Raw genomic sequence first — 15,269 nt, forward strand, 5'->3', positions numbered from 1 at the left:
GATCTCTTTCTCTCCCTCCCTCTCTGTTACTCTGCCTTTCAAATAAATAAAATAAATATTTAAAAAAAAAAAAGGCACTATAGATGCTTGCGTGCCACTTGGCAGTGTTCAGAGGTAGCAGGAAACGCCTCTTACGCACCTCTCTCTCTGTGTTAGGAAGTCACCAACCCCCACTAGAGCTGGTCACATGAACACGCATAGAGCATGCGTTTAGGCCTTGTGATAGCTATGCTGGCTTCTCTTTGTGACCCTGTGCATTGCAGTCAATGCATTTTAAAATATTCTGAGCAGGGGGCTGTATGTGTTGCCACATCTTGCCCTGGCATCCTGGCGTGCTGTCACTCTGTCGCACACACAGATGTGTGAGCTGAGGTTGCTGGGAGCTGTGTGCGAATGTTAATGATTGTGTTTGGTGGCGAGGAGGAAGACGCTGCTGTTTGGTCTTTTCCTCTGAGCTTCTTCAAAGAATGACTTCTCTGAATCACTTCTCCCCAACACAGGCGGTCCCCGGGCTCGGTCGGGCCCGTCGGGGTCTCAGGGTCAGAATCCGAGCTCTGCCGCTCCCTGGGTGAACCCTGTGAGCTCGCCAGGCCTGTTTCCCCATCCAGGTGCTGGGACCACGCCTGCTTACCTTCACTCTTCTCCTGGGGCGTCGGGTCGAGGGCCTGCCACCCCTCGTAGCCAGGCTGCAGGTCAGGCCTGGTCATCCACGACTCCACCCAGCAGTGGAAGTTCCTGGAGGGGAAACAAAGCAGAACACTGACAGCTCTCACTGTCACCTCCTCCAAGCAGACCACCCACTGTGGGTCCCACTGAACCCAGTGAGTTCTCGACTCCCCCTGATCTTCCCCATCCCCCACCCTGGTACTCACCCCTGTCCCTTGGGGCCTTCTCAGCTCATCTCTGCCCCTGCCCGCCCCACCCCTACCTAGCAGCTCCTCCCTTCTTGGTTCCCACCTTCCTTTCTAACCCTCAGGAGCCCGGTTCAGGCCTCATCACCACCAGCCTGGACCACAGCTCAGCCTCCCGCTGCATCTCCCACCCCCGACCCCAAGCCCTCCTGGCCCCTGATCAGCACAGCCCTGAGTGACACCTGCAGCCAGCTCCCTAACCTGCCACCCAGACTCCCTGCTGCCTGTGCTAGGACTCTGCCCCTGCTGTCCCGCCCCAGGCCCTGCTTCCCTCCGCCCAAACACCTCTCAATTCCTAAGGCCCAATTCAAATGTGACCCCCTCCAGGCAGCCTCCCCAGGTTTCCTCTCCGTGGGGCCCTCCATCTGCACTGGGCCCTGGCCCCACCCCGGACCCCACCTCACCAGATCATCTCGCTCTTGTCACCCTGGAGCTCCCCGAACTCATTGCGGAAGTACTCGATGAGCAGGTTGCTGTTCTGGTCATGAGCCGAGTTGTAGTTGGTCACCACCCGGGTGGGGATGCCAAGACACCGCAGCACTGTTGGGGGACCGGGGTCAGGGCCTCCGCATGCCCATCTGTACCCAGGGGACACTGTAGCCCTTGTCTAGCCGGTAAGGTGTGCACCAGCCCCTCTTGCCTGGCCAATGGCACCCACCTCGCTGATAACCCCTGTCCATCCTGTCCCCCGTACACCCAGCCACCACAGGAGACTCTAAAATGCTACTCTGACATCAACACGTCTCTGATGAGCCTTCAGCGCCCTTGGCCCTGCAGGATCTGAGCCCTAGCCACCTCCTTGCAAAGCTTCGCACCAGCCACACTGGCCCCAGCACTCCACGCTCCCACCTGCCTCAGGCCATCGGCACATGCTGTTGCCTCTGCTGGAAGGCCGCTGTGCCAGGCTTGGCTGCCCCATCGTTTGCGTTCATAGTGCAACTATCGCTGCCAATGCAGGGGACTGCCAAGGACTCTCAAGTTAGTGCTCCAGGGACAGTGAGAGATCTCAGGACACAGTCCTGGCCCAGCCCCGGCCCTGCGCACTCTGGTGGAGGGTGAGGAAGGAGGGAATGAATGAATCCCCCCCCCCAGGAGAAGGATCCAGGGTGGGGCCTGAACAGCAGAGCAGGTGGAAGGGACAGAGGCCAGGAGTCCCAGCTCCTTCTGGGCCGCCAGGCCCAGCCCCCCCTTTCCCCCTCCGGGTAGAGTCCCGGCACAGCTGGTTGTCTTTGTCATTCCCATTCTAAGTGCCTGTGACCCCACCAAACACGGTCAGGCCACAGGTCAAGGACCTCAGTCTCGCAGGGAGGGCCCTGCATCTGTGCCAACGCTCTGTCTGCTGGGCAAGGGGCTGATGTTGCAACCTGGGGTTAAGCAAGGCGGACACTGGCTGGCTAGTCCGTGGCATCCGCACCCCCAGCCCGGCTGCCCAGGCGGGAACCTCAGGGATCTTGCGAAAGGGGCACTGGGGCTCCTGCGGGGGCTTACGGGGCCTCTAGCTCCCTTATTTTCATTTTTTATTATTTTTTTTAGCTCTCTTATTTTCACGCGTGCTTTTGAAGTCCGTTAGAAAGGTCAGATCCCCAGGGCGGTAAAGGACTAGTATCTAAAGGGTGATGTGAAAAAGAAAGCCTGAGAAAACCTAACCAGGGGGACGCTGTTTTCCTTTTCCTTTTGAGGAAGGGCGGGGACGTGACCTTCGCCCTGAGCCTGCCACCCACGGTCGGGGGGTGGGGTGGGGTGGGGTGAGAGCTTCCCGGATGGCCCTGGGGTGGGCTCGGTGGGGGCTGGGGAAGGAGGCGCTGTGCCCCTTCACCTCCTGCCTGTTTCCATGGCCTGAGCCCTGGGCGGGGGCCGGCTCCACTGCTGCCCTCCCCAAGACTGTGTCCCAGCCCCAGGCGCGTCCTGCACGCCACGGCTGCAGAGACAGGGAGGCCTGGTCTTGCTGCCCACAGAGCCCCAGGGATGGCGTTTCTGGGCCGGGCTGGAGTGGCCCCAGGACTGAGCGCAACCGCGCCGCGTTCCAGCTGTGTGACCTTGGGCCAGCCACTTCCCCTCTCAGAGCCCCCTCCTCCGCAGTAAGAGGCGCTAATAATAGCAGCATGTCTGGGACGCTGTGCTGACTCCACTCCACGAGAGGCCCTGGGCGGTGCAGGACGAGCACAGAGGAGGCACTTGGGGACAGCAACGCGGGTCACAGGCCCATCGCGCCAAGCACTGCCCAGGGGTCCAGCCGAGGACTTGGGCATCCCAGCTTTCCCTGGAAAATCCCAAACCCAAGTATCATCCAAGCCAGGGTCCCTGTTAAGTGGCATCTCCAGTACTCAGACATCACCTCCCTGGGGCGACAGTTAGCTCAGTCACCATCACCTCCTTGTACGGATGAGGACACAGGCGTGGAGATACCTGGTCTCGCCCAGCCGGGCTAGGGGCAGAGCTGGGGTCCAGCCCGGGGAGTGCGGCTCCGGAGCCCATGGACTTGGCCAAGTCTCCGACTCCGTCACCTACCACCTGCAAAAGGAGACGGCAGGGACCTGGCAGGGCTTGGAGAGTCCAGCCCAGGACGCGGCCCACCGTGGGGCCTCCAGGCAGCCCCAGCCGGGGTGACAAAGGCAAAAACCCTCAGAGGGAGGGGCCGGGCACAGGGGATTCCCAGAAGGAAGGGAAATTCAGAGGTCACAAGGGAGCAGCGGGCAGGCAGGCAGGGGAACAGGCGAGGGCAGCCGAGCTGGGAGCCTGTGCTACCTCCACCGGCCCGCTGGCCTGGGCGACATGGCGGGGGCGGGGGGCACCCCGGGCCTCTGCCCAGGGGGCTGAACGCAGCTCATGGCGCCTGGGAGCCTTGGAGGTCTCCCGAGCCCAGGGCTGCACTGTGTGTGGCTGCTCTGCACCCCGCCCCCGCATTTGCTCAGTTAACCCCCGCAGCCATTCAGACGCCAAGGCCCCGGAGCCCACGGCTGAGGCTCAGAGGCGTGAGGATTTAGCCCGCACACACGGAGGGCTCCATCAGGCAGGTGGAGGCACAGCGGGGACTGGCACTCAGCCTGGGCTCCCAGCAGCCCTGGAACAGCCGCCAACACTTTTGGGGTTTAAATTGCCAAGATCCTATTTTTTAATAAGATTTAAGATCTTTAATTTTTTTTTTTTGCTTTACATTGTTTTATCTTCTCCCTCTGCATTTTAAACCATGCGTTCTCCCTCTTCATCTTTGATAGTGCTACCATCATCAAGTGATTGGCAGCTAACCCAGTGCTTGGTTCGGGCCACCTTGGGCTGGGCTCTGCATGAAGCAGAACCCTAGGAGGTAGGGCCTGTTATACCCATTCTACAGAACAGAGAACTGAGCCCAGAAAGAAGAAGTCATTTGCTTGAGCAAGTGAGTGGGAGAGTGGGCATTTTTAACTCCAGTGCGCCTGGCTCCAGAGCCCCCATTTTCATCCCCAAGCCCACACGGCCTCCTCCGTGTCTCCTGAGCGCCCCCTCCCAGGGCAGGCCCCAGCTCACCAGTGCAGGCCACGGCAGCAAAGACCCAGCACTGGCCGTACTTGACCTGCTGGCAGCCATAGTCTCTCCAGCGCCGCAGGATGTCCACGCTGCCAATCCAGAACATGGGATTGACGCCGTCGCCATAGTTGTTGTCCCAGCGTCCCTGCAGCACGCCCTGGTCATCGTTGCAGTTGACCTGCAACCATTGGGGGTCGTGAGGGGCTGAGCCTGGGGTCAGGGTGACCCCCAGACCAGTGGAGGTGCACAGGCCCACGGTGTGGTGTGGCACACGGCGGTGTGTCGGAGGCGCCGAGGACACAGAAGCGCGCCTGCAGGTGTGAGTGTGCCCTGTGAGCACAGGGTGGCTGGCTCATGACACGGTGAGATCCAAGTTTTAGAAAGACTCACTGTGGCCCTCACCCAGATGCAGGTATCCCCCCCCCCCCCACTCCACCACAACCGAGAGACTAGAAGCCGTGCCCACAGGCCCCGCCCACCTCTGCACCTGCTGCCTCTCAGGTACCCCACTCACTCCAGTCACGCCGACCTCTCTCCTGTCCCTCAGCCCTGCCAAAGTCATTGCCCCCCCAGGACCTTCGCACAAGCTGTACCCTGTGCTGGGAAAACCCCCTCCTCCTAGCTCCACCGGCTCAGCGCTCGATGGCTTAGGGAGGGTCCTCCGGCTCTCGCTGAGGGGAGGACAAGCCGGCGGCCACTCTCACACGCCTGGACCCCTCCAGCGTGTGCAGCGTGTTAATACCAAGTCACGTGAGGCCTCGGTCAGTACCGGCCGCCCTCCGGAATGCAAGCGGATGAAGTCGGGGACCTGGGATGACGCGTACCCGGCCGTGTCCCCAGCACCTAGGATGGAGCTGGGTATGTGGCGAACATTTCCTGAACTGATGACCCGCAGACGCACCGTGATCTCAGCTTTCCTCAGGGCACCACCTCTGCACCACGAGGAGGGAGGAGCCTGCTGGGGCCGGGGGCGGCCCTGCCACTCGCCCACTCACCATGCCGCTCACCACCCGGCCCACGTAGACAGGGCTGCTGCGGCGCGAGCAGTCGCGGCAGGAGTCCTTCAGGAACTTGGGGTTGATGTCCAGGAGCATCAGGCAGGTGTCCAGGATCCCGTCCTCAAACTGCGTCAGAGGAAACCACAGCAGGATGAGGCAGCTGAGGAGCCGCCTCCTCCAGGAAGCCTGCCTGGAAACCCCCAACAGCCACATCTCCCGGCCCAGGAGGGGGTGGGGCAGGACGAGACTTTTAGGACCTGAGTGCAAGGGGAGAGGGGACAGGGACCCGGGAACTTGCAGTAGGGCCCACATTGCCTGGGGCTTCCATTCCCTGAGTCCCCTCAGGCCCTGCCACTGCCCCTTACCCTCTTCCCTGGAGGCCTGGCTCAGCCTCCAGAGCCCCACCGCCACACACTGCCCGGCCGGGAACCCAGGTGCAGGTGGCACTAACTTCCACGACTCCCAGGAATCCTGCCAGGCCCTTTGCACAGCCGAACCTTCAGTCCGCCCCAACCCCTTTGATTTCCTCTCTCGGGCTCGCTGCCTCAGGGCTTTTGCACTTCCTACTTCAGCTCCTTGGAACGCGCTTCCGACCACGCTGTGCCGCTCAGACCTTCTCAGCCCTGCAATTCAGGTTACCTTAGCCAAAAGCAGCGCGGCCTCCTTGTCTCCCTCCGTGGGGTTCCCCCCACACACACACCTGACATCTCCAGGGACTCCCCTGCCTGCCCTCCGCTCCCCATCTCTGGGGCTTGGCACAGGTCTCCCTCCGTGCTGGCTTGGACGCTTTCCTGGCTCCCTACTGCGTCCCTCCGGTGCTGTGAGCGGTGGCTGCTTCGTCTCACTCCTTGGGGCTCCCTCACACACAAGTCACGCCCAGGCCAGAGGACAAACGTCCCTGCCTCGGAGCTTCTGCTCAGGATGGTCCCTTTACCTGCTGCACCGCGCTCCCGCCTCCTTGTCCAGCAAACTCCTATCGGTTCTTCAAAGCCCAGCTCCAATGTCCCCATTCCTTTGAGAAGTCCTCAAGCCACTCCCTCCCCACCAGGGTCTTTTCATCCCGGGGCCATGCAGGGGCGGTGCCTGCAGTCCAGCACAGGCCTGGACGCGGGACAGGACCTCGCGACGTGAGGAGGGGTCGGACCTGGCCTCGTCCTGCCTCTCGGGAGCGAATGGACAGCCCTGGGGAAGAACAGCCCATTCGCTTCCTCGTGAAATCCTGCATCGGAATCGGTAGTTGTCCCACTGGGGCAGGCACCGGGTGCTGCCGGGGACGCAGCCTCCCACACTGGAGCTCTGGTTCGAGTCCCAGCTGCTCCCCTTCCGATCCAGCTCCCTGCCAATGCGCCTGGAAAGCAGCGGAGGATGGCCCACGTGCTTGGGTTCCTGCCACTGGGTGGGAGACCCGGATGGAGTTCCAGGTTCCTGGTTTTAGCCTGGCCTTACCCAGCTGTTGTAGCCATTTGGGGCGTGAACCAGCAGATGGGAGATTCTCTCTCTGCGTCTCCCTCTCTCTCATCAGTTTGATTTCCATATAAATAAATAAATCTTTAAAAAAATCCACATCCCTTGGCTGGCGCCGTGGCTTAACAGGCTAATTCTCCACCTTGTGGCGCCGGCACACCAGGTTCTAGTCCCGGTTGGGGCGCCGGATTCTATCACGGTTGCCCCTCTTCCAGGCCAGCTCTCTGCTGTGGCCAGGGAGTGCAGTGGAGGATGGCCCAAGTGCTTGGGCCCTGCACCCCATGGGAGACCAGGAGAAGCACCTGGCTCCTGGGGTCACTGGGGTGATATCTTGCCAATGATCCCCAGTATGTGGGTGCGCAGCACGGAGCTTCCCCGCCTGTCTGGACGGCCCGGCCCCGGCCAATTCAGAGATCTGGGAGAAATCACCGCTCGCTGCCCTTGGCCTCGGCCGCTCTGCCCTGCTGTGCACTCGGCTGACCCACACAACCACAGCAGCGGTCCCTGGGCCAGCAGCATCGGCGTCACCTAGGAACCTGTTAGAAATGCAGGTTCTCAGGCGTCCCCAGCCCTCAGGACCCAGCGAGGGGGTGGGGGTCCAGGTTGGGGGTGGAGGCAGCAGTTGCTGCCCCAGGGTCGGCAGCCCAGCGCAGGGTGCACGGCCCCAGGTGCTGTCACTCACACGTGGCCTTGACTGATCCACTGCTCCCCTCCCAGCCCCGCCCAGCGGAATCCACACAGCCTTTGCTGTGTGACCTGAGGCCTGGCTTGGCCCTCTCGGGGCCTTCAGCCCTCTCAATGCCCTTGCACCCTGACAGCCTGGCGTGGGCGACTCTGCCGTCCACACGCACTTCTGCACCTGTGCCTGTCTCCACCCCAGGGCCCAGTGCTCGGGACAGGCAGGGGGCGGCCGTACCTGCCCGTAGTTCCAAGGGACGCTCTTGATGAACTTGGCCGAGCCCTGGTAGATGAAGCCCTGCTGTGTGAGCACATACTCCCGCCTCTCCTCCTCCGAGTCCAGGTACACGGCGTCGGCTGTGGGCGGGAAGAGAGGGGACTCAGCTCCGGGTCTGGCCAGGCCCAGCTGGGTGCCTGCTTCCTGTACCAGGCCTGCACCTCCGAGGTGGCTTCCATCCTTGAACTGGGAAAACCAATCATTAACCAGCAATCCCACATCAGTGAGGGAAGTTATCAGTGGCAACAAAGGCTGCCATCCAGCCAGCACTGCCCCGTGCCAGGGCCGGTGATAAGTGGACAGCACGCCTTCGGGCATGCAACTCCGCAAGACACTCACGACCACCGACAAAGGGAACTTTGAAAGCTCCATTTCAAGGATGGGAAAACTGAGGCCGGAGAATATTTTTTCAGCAGGGGAAATGGACGCCAAATCAAGAGAACGGGAAAAGCGCCCTGGACTAGGAGTCCAGAAACCCTTGTCCCTGACCCCCACCTGGCCTTCTCCGTCCACTCTGCACCTCGCTGTGTTAGCCTGAGAATGGAAGCGGCTGCACTTGGGAAAGCTGCTTGGGAACTGCAGCCGTGATCCAGCGTGAGGAGGAGCCTGAGTCAAGGCCAGTGCCGGACTGGGCAAGACCAAGGAAGCGTCGCTGCAGCTCAGAGGGGGCTGGGTCCTGTCCAGCAGGAAGCTCAGGGAGGACTCCCTGGAGGAGGTGGCATCTGAATGTCGCCGTGCGAAATGGCCAAGGGTGAGGCACTTGGGGCCGGGCAGACGGTGCTCTAAGCAGGAGCAGAGGGAGCTAAGGTGTGGCCGCTGGCGGACACGGGGCACCAGTCCCCTGAGGGTGGCAAAGGGAGAAAGGTGGGCCCAGGTGGCCAGAGCCCAAGGGTCAGGCCAGCTTTGTCGTCTCCACTTCACATATGGGGAAACCGAGGCTCGGAGGGGGAAGGCCAGGACCACGCTCCGGCCTTGGTGGGCCCCAGACGCCCATCGTCTGTGGAGCCCCTCCCACAAACACGAATCAACGCCTCCCTCCACTGCGGTGACCGCGCCACATGAGGGCACCGCGCGGCAGAAGCATCCAGGTGTCTTCTGACTTTGGAGAAGCGGGCTGGGGTCCCGGGGCTCAGCCACATCCTCCCGTGGCGCCCGCCAGCCCCGATCAGCACAGCGAGGGCGGCGAAGGCGATGAGGGCAGACGCTCAGGGCTGCTGCTCCACGGCTCCCGAGACCACGCCGTGAAAATCCACCTTACACGACCCTGGCTGTGACTCTGCCTGCTGGCGTGGGAGAGACAGTGGAAGCCTTCGGTGCTTTGACATCAGGGGGAGTGTCGCCTGGGTGGAACTGGCCCCGGGCTGGTGACGCCACCAGCCTGGCGCTCTCTCCTGACCGCTCGCTCATGACCGTGGTGGAGCCCTGACACAGGAGGGTCTCCTTTCACAGGCAACCGGCCCTTTGGCCCTTTCCCACCCATCCGAGCAATTTCCTCCCCCTCCCCCTCCGGACTTCCTGCCTCTTCCCACTCCCGCCCTGGGATGTGGGTCCCTTGAGTCACCGCCCTGCTTGGCTGGCGGCCACCCCACCCCTCCGGGCGAGGCAGGGCAGAAGAAATGGGACATCCCCCCCAGTCCACACTCCTGTCCCTGGAGCTCTGCTGCCCGGGCCAGGGCTCGTCCCGGGGCGGAAGGGCTGGGTACTAGTTGCAGCCGCCTGCCAACTACCTCAAATTCAAAGCCAGCACACAGAGTCCGCAGGGCCACTTCTGGCCCCAGAAATTGCTTCCTGTGGGCCAGGGCACTTGCAACAACACAGGCCCTACGGCAGGCCACCTGGGGCTCCTACAGAGAGAGCAGATGCGAGGGAAAACCTGGGAGCTACAGGCCCTGGGGCCCCGGGACATCTGGGGGACAGGGAGCCGTGACTCCCGCAGGGATAGCTCTGAGCCGAGCGCTGACCTGGGGCCCGCTGCTCACATTGGAAAGCGAAAGCCCAAATGGGCAGAAGTGCTCAAGTCAGAATGCCCAAAATAGGAAAAGGAAAAAACACAGCAGTGGCCCAATAAGGAGGTGGCTCCCTAAGGGGGTGGGGTGGCAGGACCCTGCCCAGGCCCAGGCTCGGTGGCAGGTGGGGGGAGCACTCCATTGCCAGGCTGGCACTGCTGGGTGCGGGGGAGTCCTCACTCCCAGCCTCACTGCGGCACAGCAGGAAGGAAAGCTGAGGCCCAGGCCTTGGAGGGAGGCCTCAGTGGGGGCGGGGCCGCCCCGCCCCCTCCCTCAAGCTCAGGCCAGCCTCAGCTCCCCCACAACGTGGGGGCCCAGCCCTGGAGTCAGCGGGCTCCCACTCGAGACATGGGGCCGCCAAGCCACTGCCGTACTCTGGTGCTGGGAGCGACCCTGTGCCCTGAGGATCCCCAGGCTGCGGCGAGGGGAGGTGACTGGGCCACACAGGCTCTGTGGGCACGAGTGGGTCCGCCTGGCATCTGGACAGAGACCCCGCCCCCTCTTGCTCTCTTCCACCCCTGTGCTCTCGCTGCAGGTGTGCAGATGGCCGGCCTGCAGAACCGTGAGCCAAACGAACCCCAAACGTTTGTAAATTCCCCACTTGGTGCTGCTCCGGTGTAGCTGCAGGAAACCACGGACAGCGCCACGGGAGCGTGAGGGCCTCACACGTGGCTGACTCCTTCGGTGGCCGTGTGGCTGCGCCAGGTCACGGGGCTCCCTGCCTATACCGTCTTCGCGAGAATGGCAGAGCTGGCCAGGGGCCACACTCCATCCAGCCTGGCCTTCCAGCCCTCAGTGGCCTCTGGTGGTGGGGTCCCCGCCCACCCATGGAGCGTGGCTCACCCGGGCACCAGGTGTTGAAGAGCAGGGTGAAGTGGCCGAGCACGAAGCTGGAGCCCTGGTAGCCGGTGGAGGCCTCCAGGCTGAGGCGGTACAGGCCGATGGGGGCGGTGGCCGGGGTGCTGAGCTGCAGTGACAGGACGCCGTCCTGCTGGTCCACCACCGAGGCTGTCCAGGCGCCCTCCTCCACGGCATCGGACAGCGGGAAGCGAGCCTTGGTCCCTGCCTCCTCGCTGGGGGCTGGGCCTGCGGAGGGAGAAAGTCAGCCATGAGCCGTGGTGGGCACATCTGGGGTCCCGCGGCCCAGGTTCGAGGCCTAGTTCTGCCGCTCACCACGGACAGTTTGGCAGGGGTTAAATCTCCCTTGGCCTCAGTTTCCTCATCTGTAAAGTGGGCGCAGAAGCCCTGCCTCGTGCAGTGGGTTTGTGGGAAAGCATGAAAAGCCATGTGCACACAGTAGGTCTACAACCAGACAGGGTCCCCTGGGAGAGGGGACAGGGCAGCACGGGGCATAGGGTCTGAGACACTGCTCCACCCTGCAGTGATCTGAGCGAAGACCACCCTGTCTCTGGGCAGGAATAGGCGAGATACTCCCCAAGGGTTCTCCCTCCTGCCTGAACCCTTCCCTGCTACGTCTGATTTCTCTTTCAGTCTCCAAGCAGGATGGGTTTTGGTCCTCGGATGCCCTGCCAGGGGCCTGAGAACCCAGCTGTAGGCTGGCAGAGAGCGCTGGCCCCGGGCCCCTTGAGGTCTCCCCGGGGCCGCTGTGTCTCCTCCACTGGCAGTGCTGAGATGCGGGTCACAAACACCCCCACCTCCCTGCCACCTTTTCTGCCTCCCGCCTCCTCGGAGACCCCTTGCACAGGTGAGGAAACCAACTTAAAGGGAGAAGGAGCTCCCAGGAGACGCCAGGGGTGGGAGGCAAAGTTGGCATCCAAAGCCAGGCCCTCAGTGGCGCCTCTCGCAACGAGGACACTGCCCCGGGTGTGGCAGGCGTGGTGATGTGGCTGCAGAGTGTGTCCCGGACCCCGCTGCTTTTCCAGGTGGTGGGGGGCGGCTCTGAGTCACAGGGAGGCCGGGGAGGGGCTGGCGGGGCCCCTTCTGAGCTTGGGCAGTGGGGAGGAGCTAGAGAGCGCCCGGCCCCGCCCCACCCCGCAGGGTTTATTTTTATTCCTCCTCCTCCAGGCCTGCAGTGTGCTCCCTGCTGAGGACGATATTGGGGCCCTCCCAGCTCCCGCCTGCTCCTCCCAGCCTGCCAGCCCAAATATAACCATGAACTAACAAGCATGACACAGGCGGCTGGGGCTCTGCCAGGGGCCAAAGCCTTGAAATGCTCTCTGCCTGCCTGCCAAAGCTGGTGCTGGGGAAGCTTCCCGCCTCTACCCTGGAGCGCTGTGTGACCTGGGCCAAGTCACTAGGACTCTCTGATCCACGCTTTGTTCACCAAAGAAAATGGACTTAGACCACGCGCCTGGAGGGGCCCAATTCGGGGTTTGAAATGCTCTGTGACCTCGGGCAAGTTCTCTGGCCTCTCTGTGCCTTGTTTCTTCATCTGTGAAACGAGGCCAGTCGCAGCCCCTCCTCACAAGCTTTCTGGGGAGCCTCACCGGGTACCTGGCATTACAGTAAGTGCTCAATAAGTAACAGACACCATCGCCTCTTACTGTCCCCACCACCTCCCAGCGCCATTGAGAGGACTCGGATAGAAGTCACGGCAAGCACTTGGTGGGGCAGCTAAGTGTGGAGTAGCCTGCCATCAGCATGCGCTGCCCTGGGCGCGGGAGGACCCGAGTCCCAGCCAACTTGCAGATCTGGGGCCGGGAACGGATGCAAAGCTTATTTGGTACAACTGGATACAGATATGGAAACTGAGGCCGAGGGGCTGGAGCCGGGGCGCTGGCTCCGTTTCTGCCCGTGGACCCCACATCACTACGAATCGCGCCCCTTTCCTTCTCACCCATGTTCCTGTTTGGCCCATCAACACTCTGGTCACCATGGTAACGGGCCCGGGCCAGGCCCGCGGCCACTGGCTCTGTTGACTTAGCGCCCTTGAGACAAGTCAGGGATGGCGCTTCCCTGCCCCTGTGCATGCACACACACACACCTTTCATCCCCTGGGGGAGGACTGGGGCCAGGCTGGCCCCTGGCGCCACCGCTGCTCACGTAAGCTGGCTGCGCAAATTCCCCGGCTCTGGTTCCGCACGACCCTTGGTGGGGCCGGAACACCTAAGGGACCACCCTTGGGCCTAAATGATCCTACAGACCCAGGGAGTCCCGGCTGCTATCCCAGACCACAGTGGGAGGGCTGGGGCCGGGTGGGGAGCGAGGCCTTCTCAGACGGGGTCTTCCCACTCCTTCGGGCCGCCTTCACTGCCACCCCCTGCCCCCCGGCCCCTCAGAGTGGGGCAGAGCACAGGGCCCAGAACAAAGATGGTGCCTGTCCGTGTGCTCTGTACCCTGCCGCAGAGCCTGTCGGGGTGAGAATCCAGGCATCTGGGTTCAGGCCACACGCTCCGTTCGCCCAGTGACCTTGGCCAGCTGCCTTCTCCCTGGGCCTCAGTTTCCCGGAAGAAGCAGGACGGGCTGGTCCCACGCTAGAATGTTGCAATGCAGGAGCAGAGTCCCTGGGCCAGGCACTGACCCAAACCAGGCCTGGAGGTGGAAGACCTGGCTTCCTGGAATTGTCCCACTGCCTCCCTGGCCCCTGGCAGGGTTTCGCTTGCTTGCACAAGGCAGCCTGTGGAAGTGACCAGGGCACTTGGCTGGGGTTTGAGATAAGTTTATGGAGACTGGAGAGCAGAGATTAGCTGCTGGCAGGGAAGATCACCCACCCAGCTCTGACTTGGAGCCCCCGTGACCTAATGCTAAGCCGCCCAGACACATGGAGAAGCAGACAGAAGAACAGAGATGTCTTGAGAGCAAAGGAAGAAGAAAGGAGGTGGGAAGCCATAGGCTGCCCAAGCTGGTGCCCACCTGCGGCCTGGCAGGTAAATGCACCTGCTGGGGTTAGGGTTTGAAACCTGCTGTGTCCACTCACTTGACCCTTCTAAGCCTCAGTCTTCCCATCTGAAAAATGGGGGCCCTTTATGCTTCCCAGCGGTGTGGGGGGGTCCAGGATGAGCACGTTTGCAATAGGTGCTCCATAGATGTGGTTTTCACTGTTCCAAGCCTGACCCTTCTCAGGGCACTGCCATCACAGACTCCAGCGCTCCACTTTACAGAGGGGGAAACTGAGGCAAGAAGCTCAGAGACTTGGAAAGGACCCTAAAGTGCCAGTGTGCTTGTGGGGGTGCCTGGGTGGGGGTGTGCATATCAGCTGGGAGGGGCGGGGCCCAGAGGAAAGGCAGAGAGGGGCGCTGGGCCAGCCTGCGGGCCTGGTGATAAGCTTATCAAACAGCCTCCCAGGTGAGCACAGGAACAGCCAGGTGGGCGCAGCGCCCGCCTGCCGCCCTCGCCACCCTGGAGCCTTCCGAAAGGGCAGGGCTTTTGTACCCAGCGTCCCAGCCAGGCGGCCCCTCGCCGACCTTCAGGGAGGGGTGCACACCAGCAGCCAGACCAGCCCTCTTGGGCATTCAAGGGCACCTTCCCAGGAACCGCCAACAACAGGAGACTGGGAACTGGGCACCTGCCCCCTCACCCATCCCTAGAGCCCCTGGGGTCCCAGGAGACAGGCTGCTGCCTCTCGCACCCACAGGCCAGCCTCTTCCTACAAGACCACCTGGCCGCGCGAGTGCTCTGCAGATGGGGAGCGCGGGCTCAGAGAGGCTGAGAGATCTGCCTAGCAACACACAAAGCAGGTAGGAGCCCAGCCCGCCCGGGAGCCCGGGTCTCTCTGTCCAGCCTCTGAGCCCGAGGCAGGAACTGGTGGGACACACAGCTGCCCACCCTGGAGCGTGTGTGCCAGCTGCACGCTTTCCCCACCCCCCTGTCCTGACTTGGGTCCGATCCCAGAGTGCTGGCTGGGTTGTATAAACTTCGGGAAGCAGTGCTGGGGAGAGATTAGAGCGCTGTTTTGATGTGCCCTGGACTGCCCTTGGGGTAGGACAGAGAGCTGACCCCTGCCTCAGGGGCCTCAGGCTTCCGTGGCCAGGAGCACGTATCAGACTGTGGCCTGCGGCGACATCTTTCGCTGTCTGGGCCTCAGTTCTCTCATCTGTGAGATGGGGCTAATGACAGCAGGGACTCTGGCAGGGGACAGTGATGTGGGCTCACCCATCCCGTCCTCTGCCAGGGGACAATGAAGCCCAGATCTGGGGGTGCAGGTCCTCACCAGTCACGGCGCTGAAGGTGAGGGTGTCCACGCCGGCCTCATAGCTGCGGCCCTCGAAGTGCAGCGTCAGCCAGAAGGGCTGGCCCCGCCGCACTACCAGCCTGTCCTGGCACAGGTCGGCCGTGTGGTGGTCGCGGCCATTGGCCTCCAGCTCCAGGTCGCATCTTTCCAGGATCAGATCTGCAGAGACGGTGGGAGAGGCATGAGCCACGGTGGCAGCCCACAGGCGGCCGTGACCCTGGGGGCTCCCTCTTCGGTCACCAAGCCCAGCCCTCCGCCCTCCCCAGGCCCCCCACCTCTGCTTGCACAGTTGGTTGGCTG

General features: G+C 62.6%; 1 protein-coding gene across 1 annotated transcript in view; it reads right to left on the reverse strand.

The window, feature by feature from the left end:
- The window catches only part of TGM2 (transglutaminase 2), a 28,301-nt gene that overhangs the window by 10,351 nt on the left and 2,681 nt on the right, over positions 1–15,269 (reverse strand). The window contains exons 2-8 of the mRNA XM_062204188.1: positions 14,949–15,128; positions 10,682–10,924; positions 7,794–7,912; positions 5,411–5,539; positions 4,416–4,593; positions 1,316–1,451; positions 632–735 (exon numbers count right to left, since the gene is read on the reverse strand). Coding sequence (XP_062060172.1) covers positions 632–735; positions 1,316–1,451; positions 4,416–4,593; positions 5,411–5,539; positions 7,794–7,912; positions 10,682–10,924; positions 14,949–15,128 — 1,089 coding nt within the window. The remainder of the gene's footprint in view (positions 1–631; positions 736–1,315; positions 1,452–4,415; positions 4,594–5,410; positions 5,540–7,793; positions 7,913–10,681; positions 10,925–14,948; positions 15,129–15,269) is intronic.

The sequence above is a fragment of the Lepus europaeus genome, chromosome 10, assembly GCF_033115175.1.
Source record: "Lepus europaeus isolate LE1 chromosome 10, mLepTim1.pri, whole genome shotgun sequence".
In the NCBI taxonomy this organism is placed as follows: Eukaryota; Metazoa; Chordata; class Mammalia; order Lagomorpha; family Leporidae; genus Lepus; species Lepus europaeus.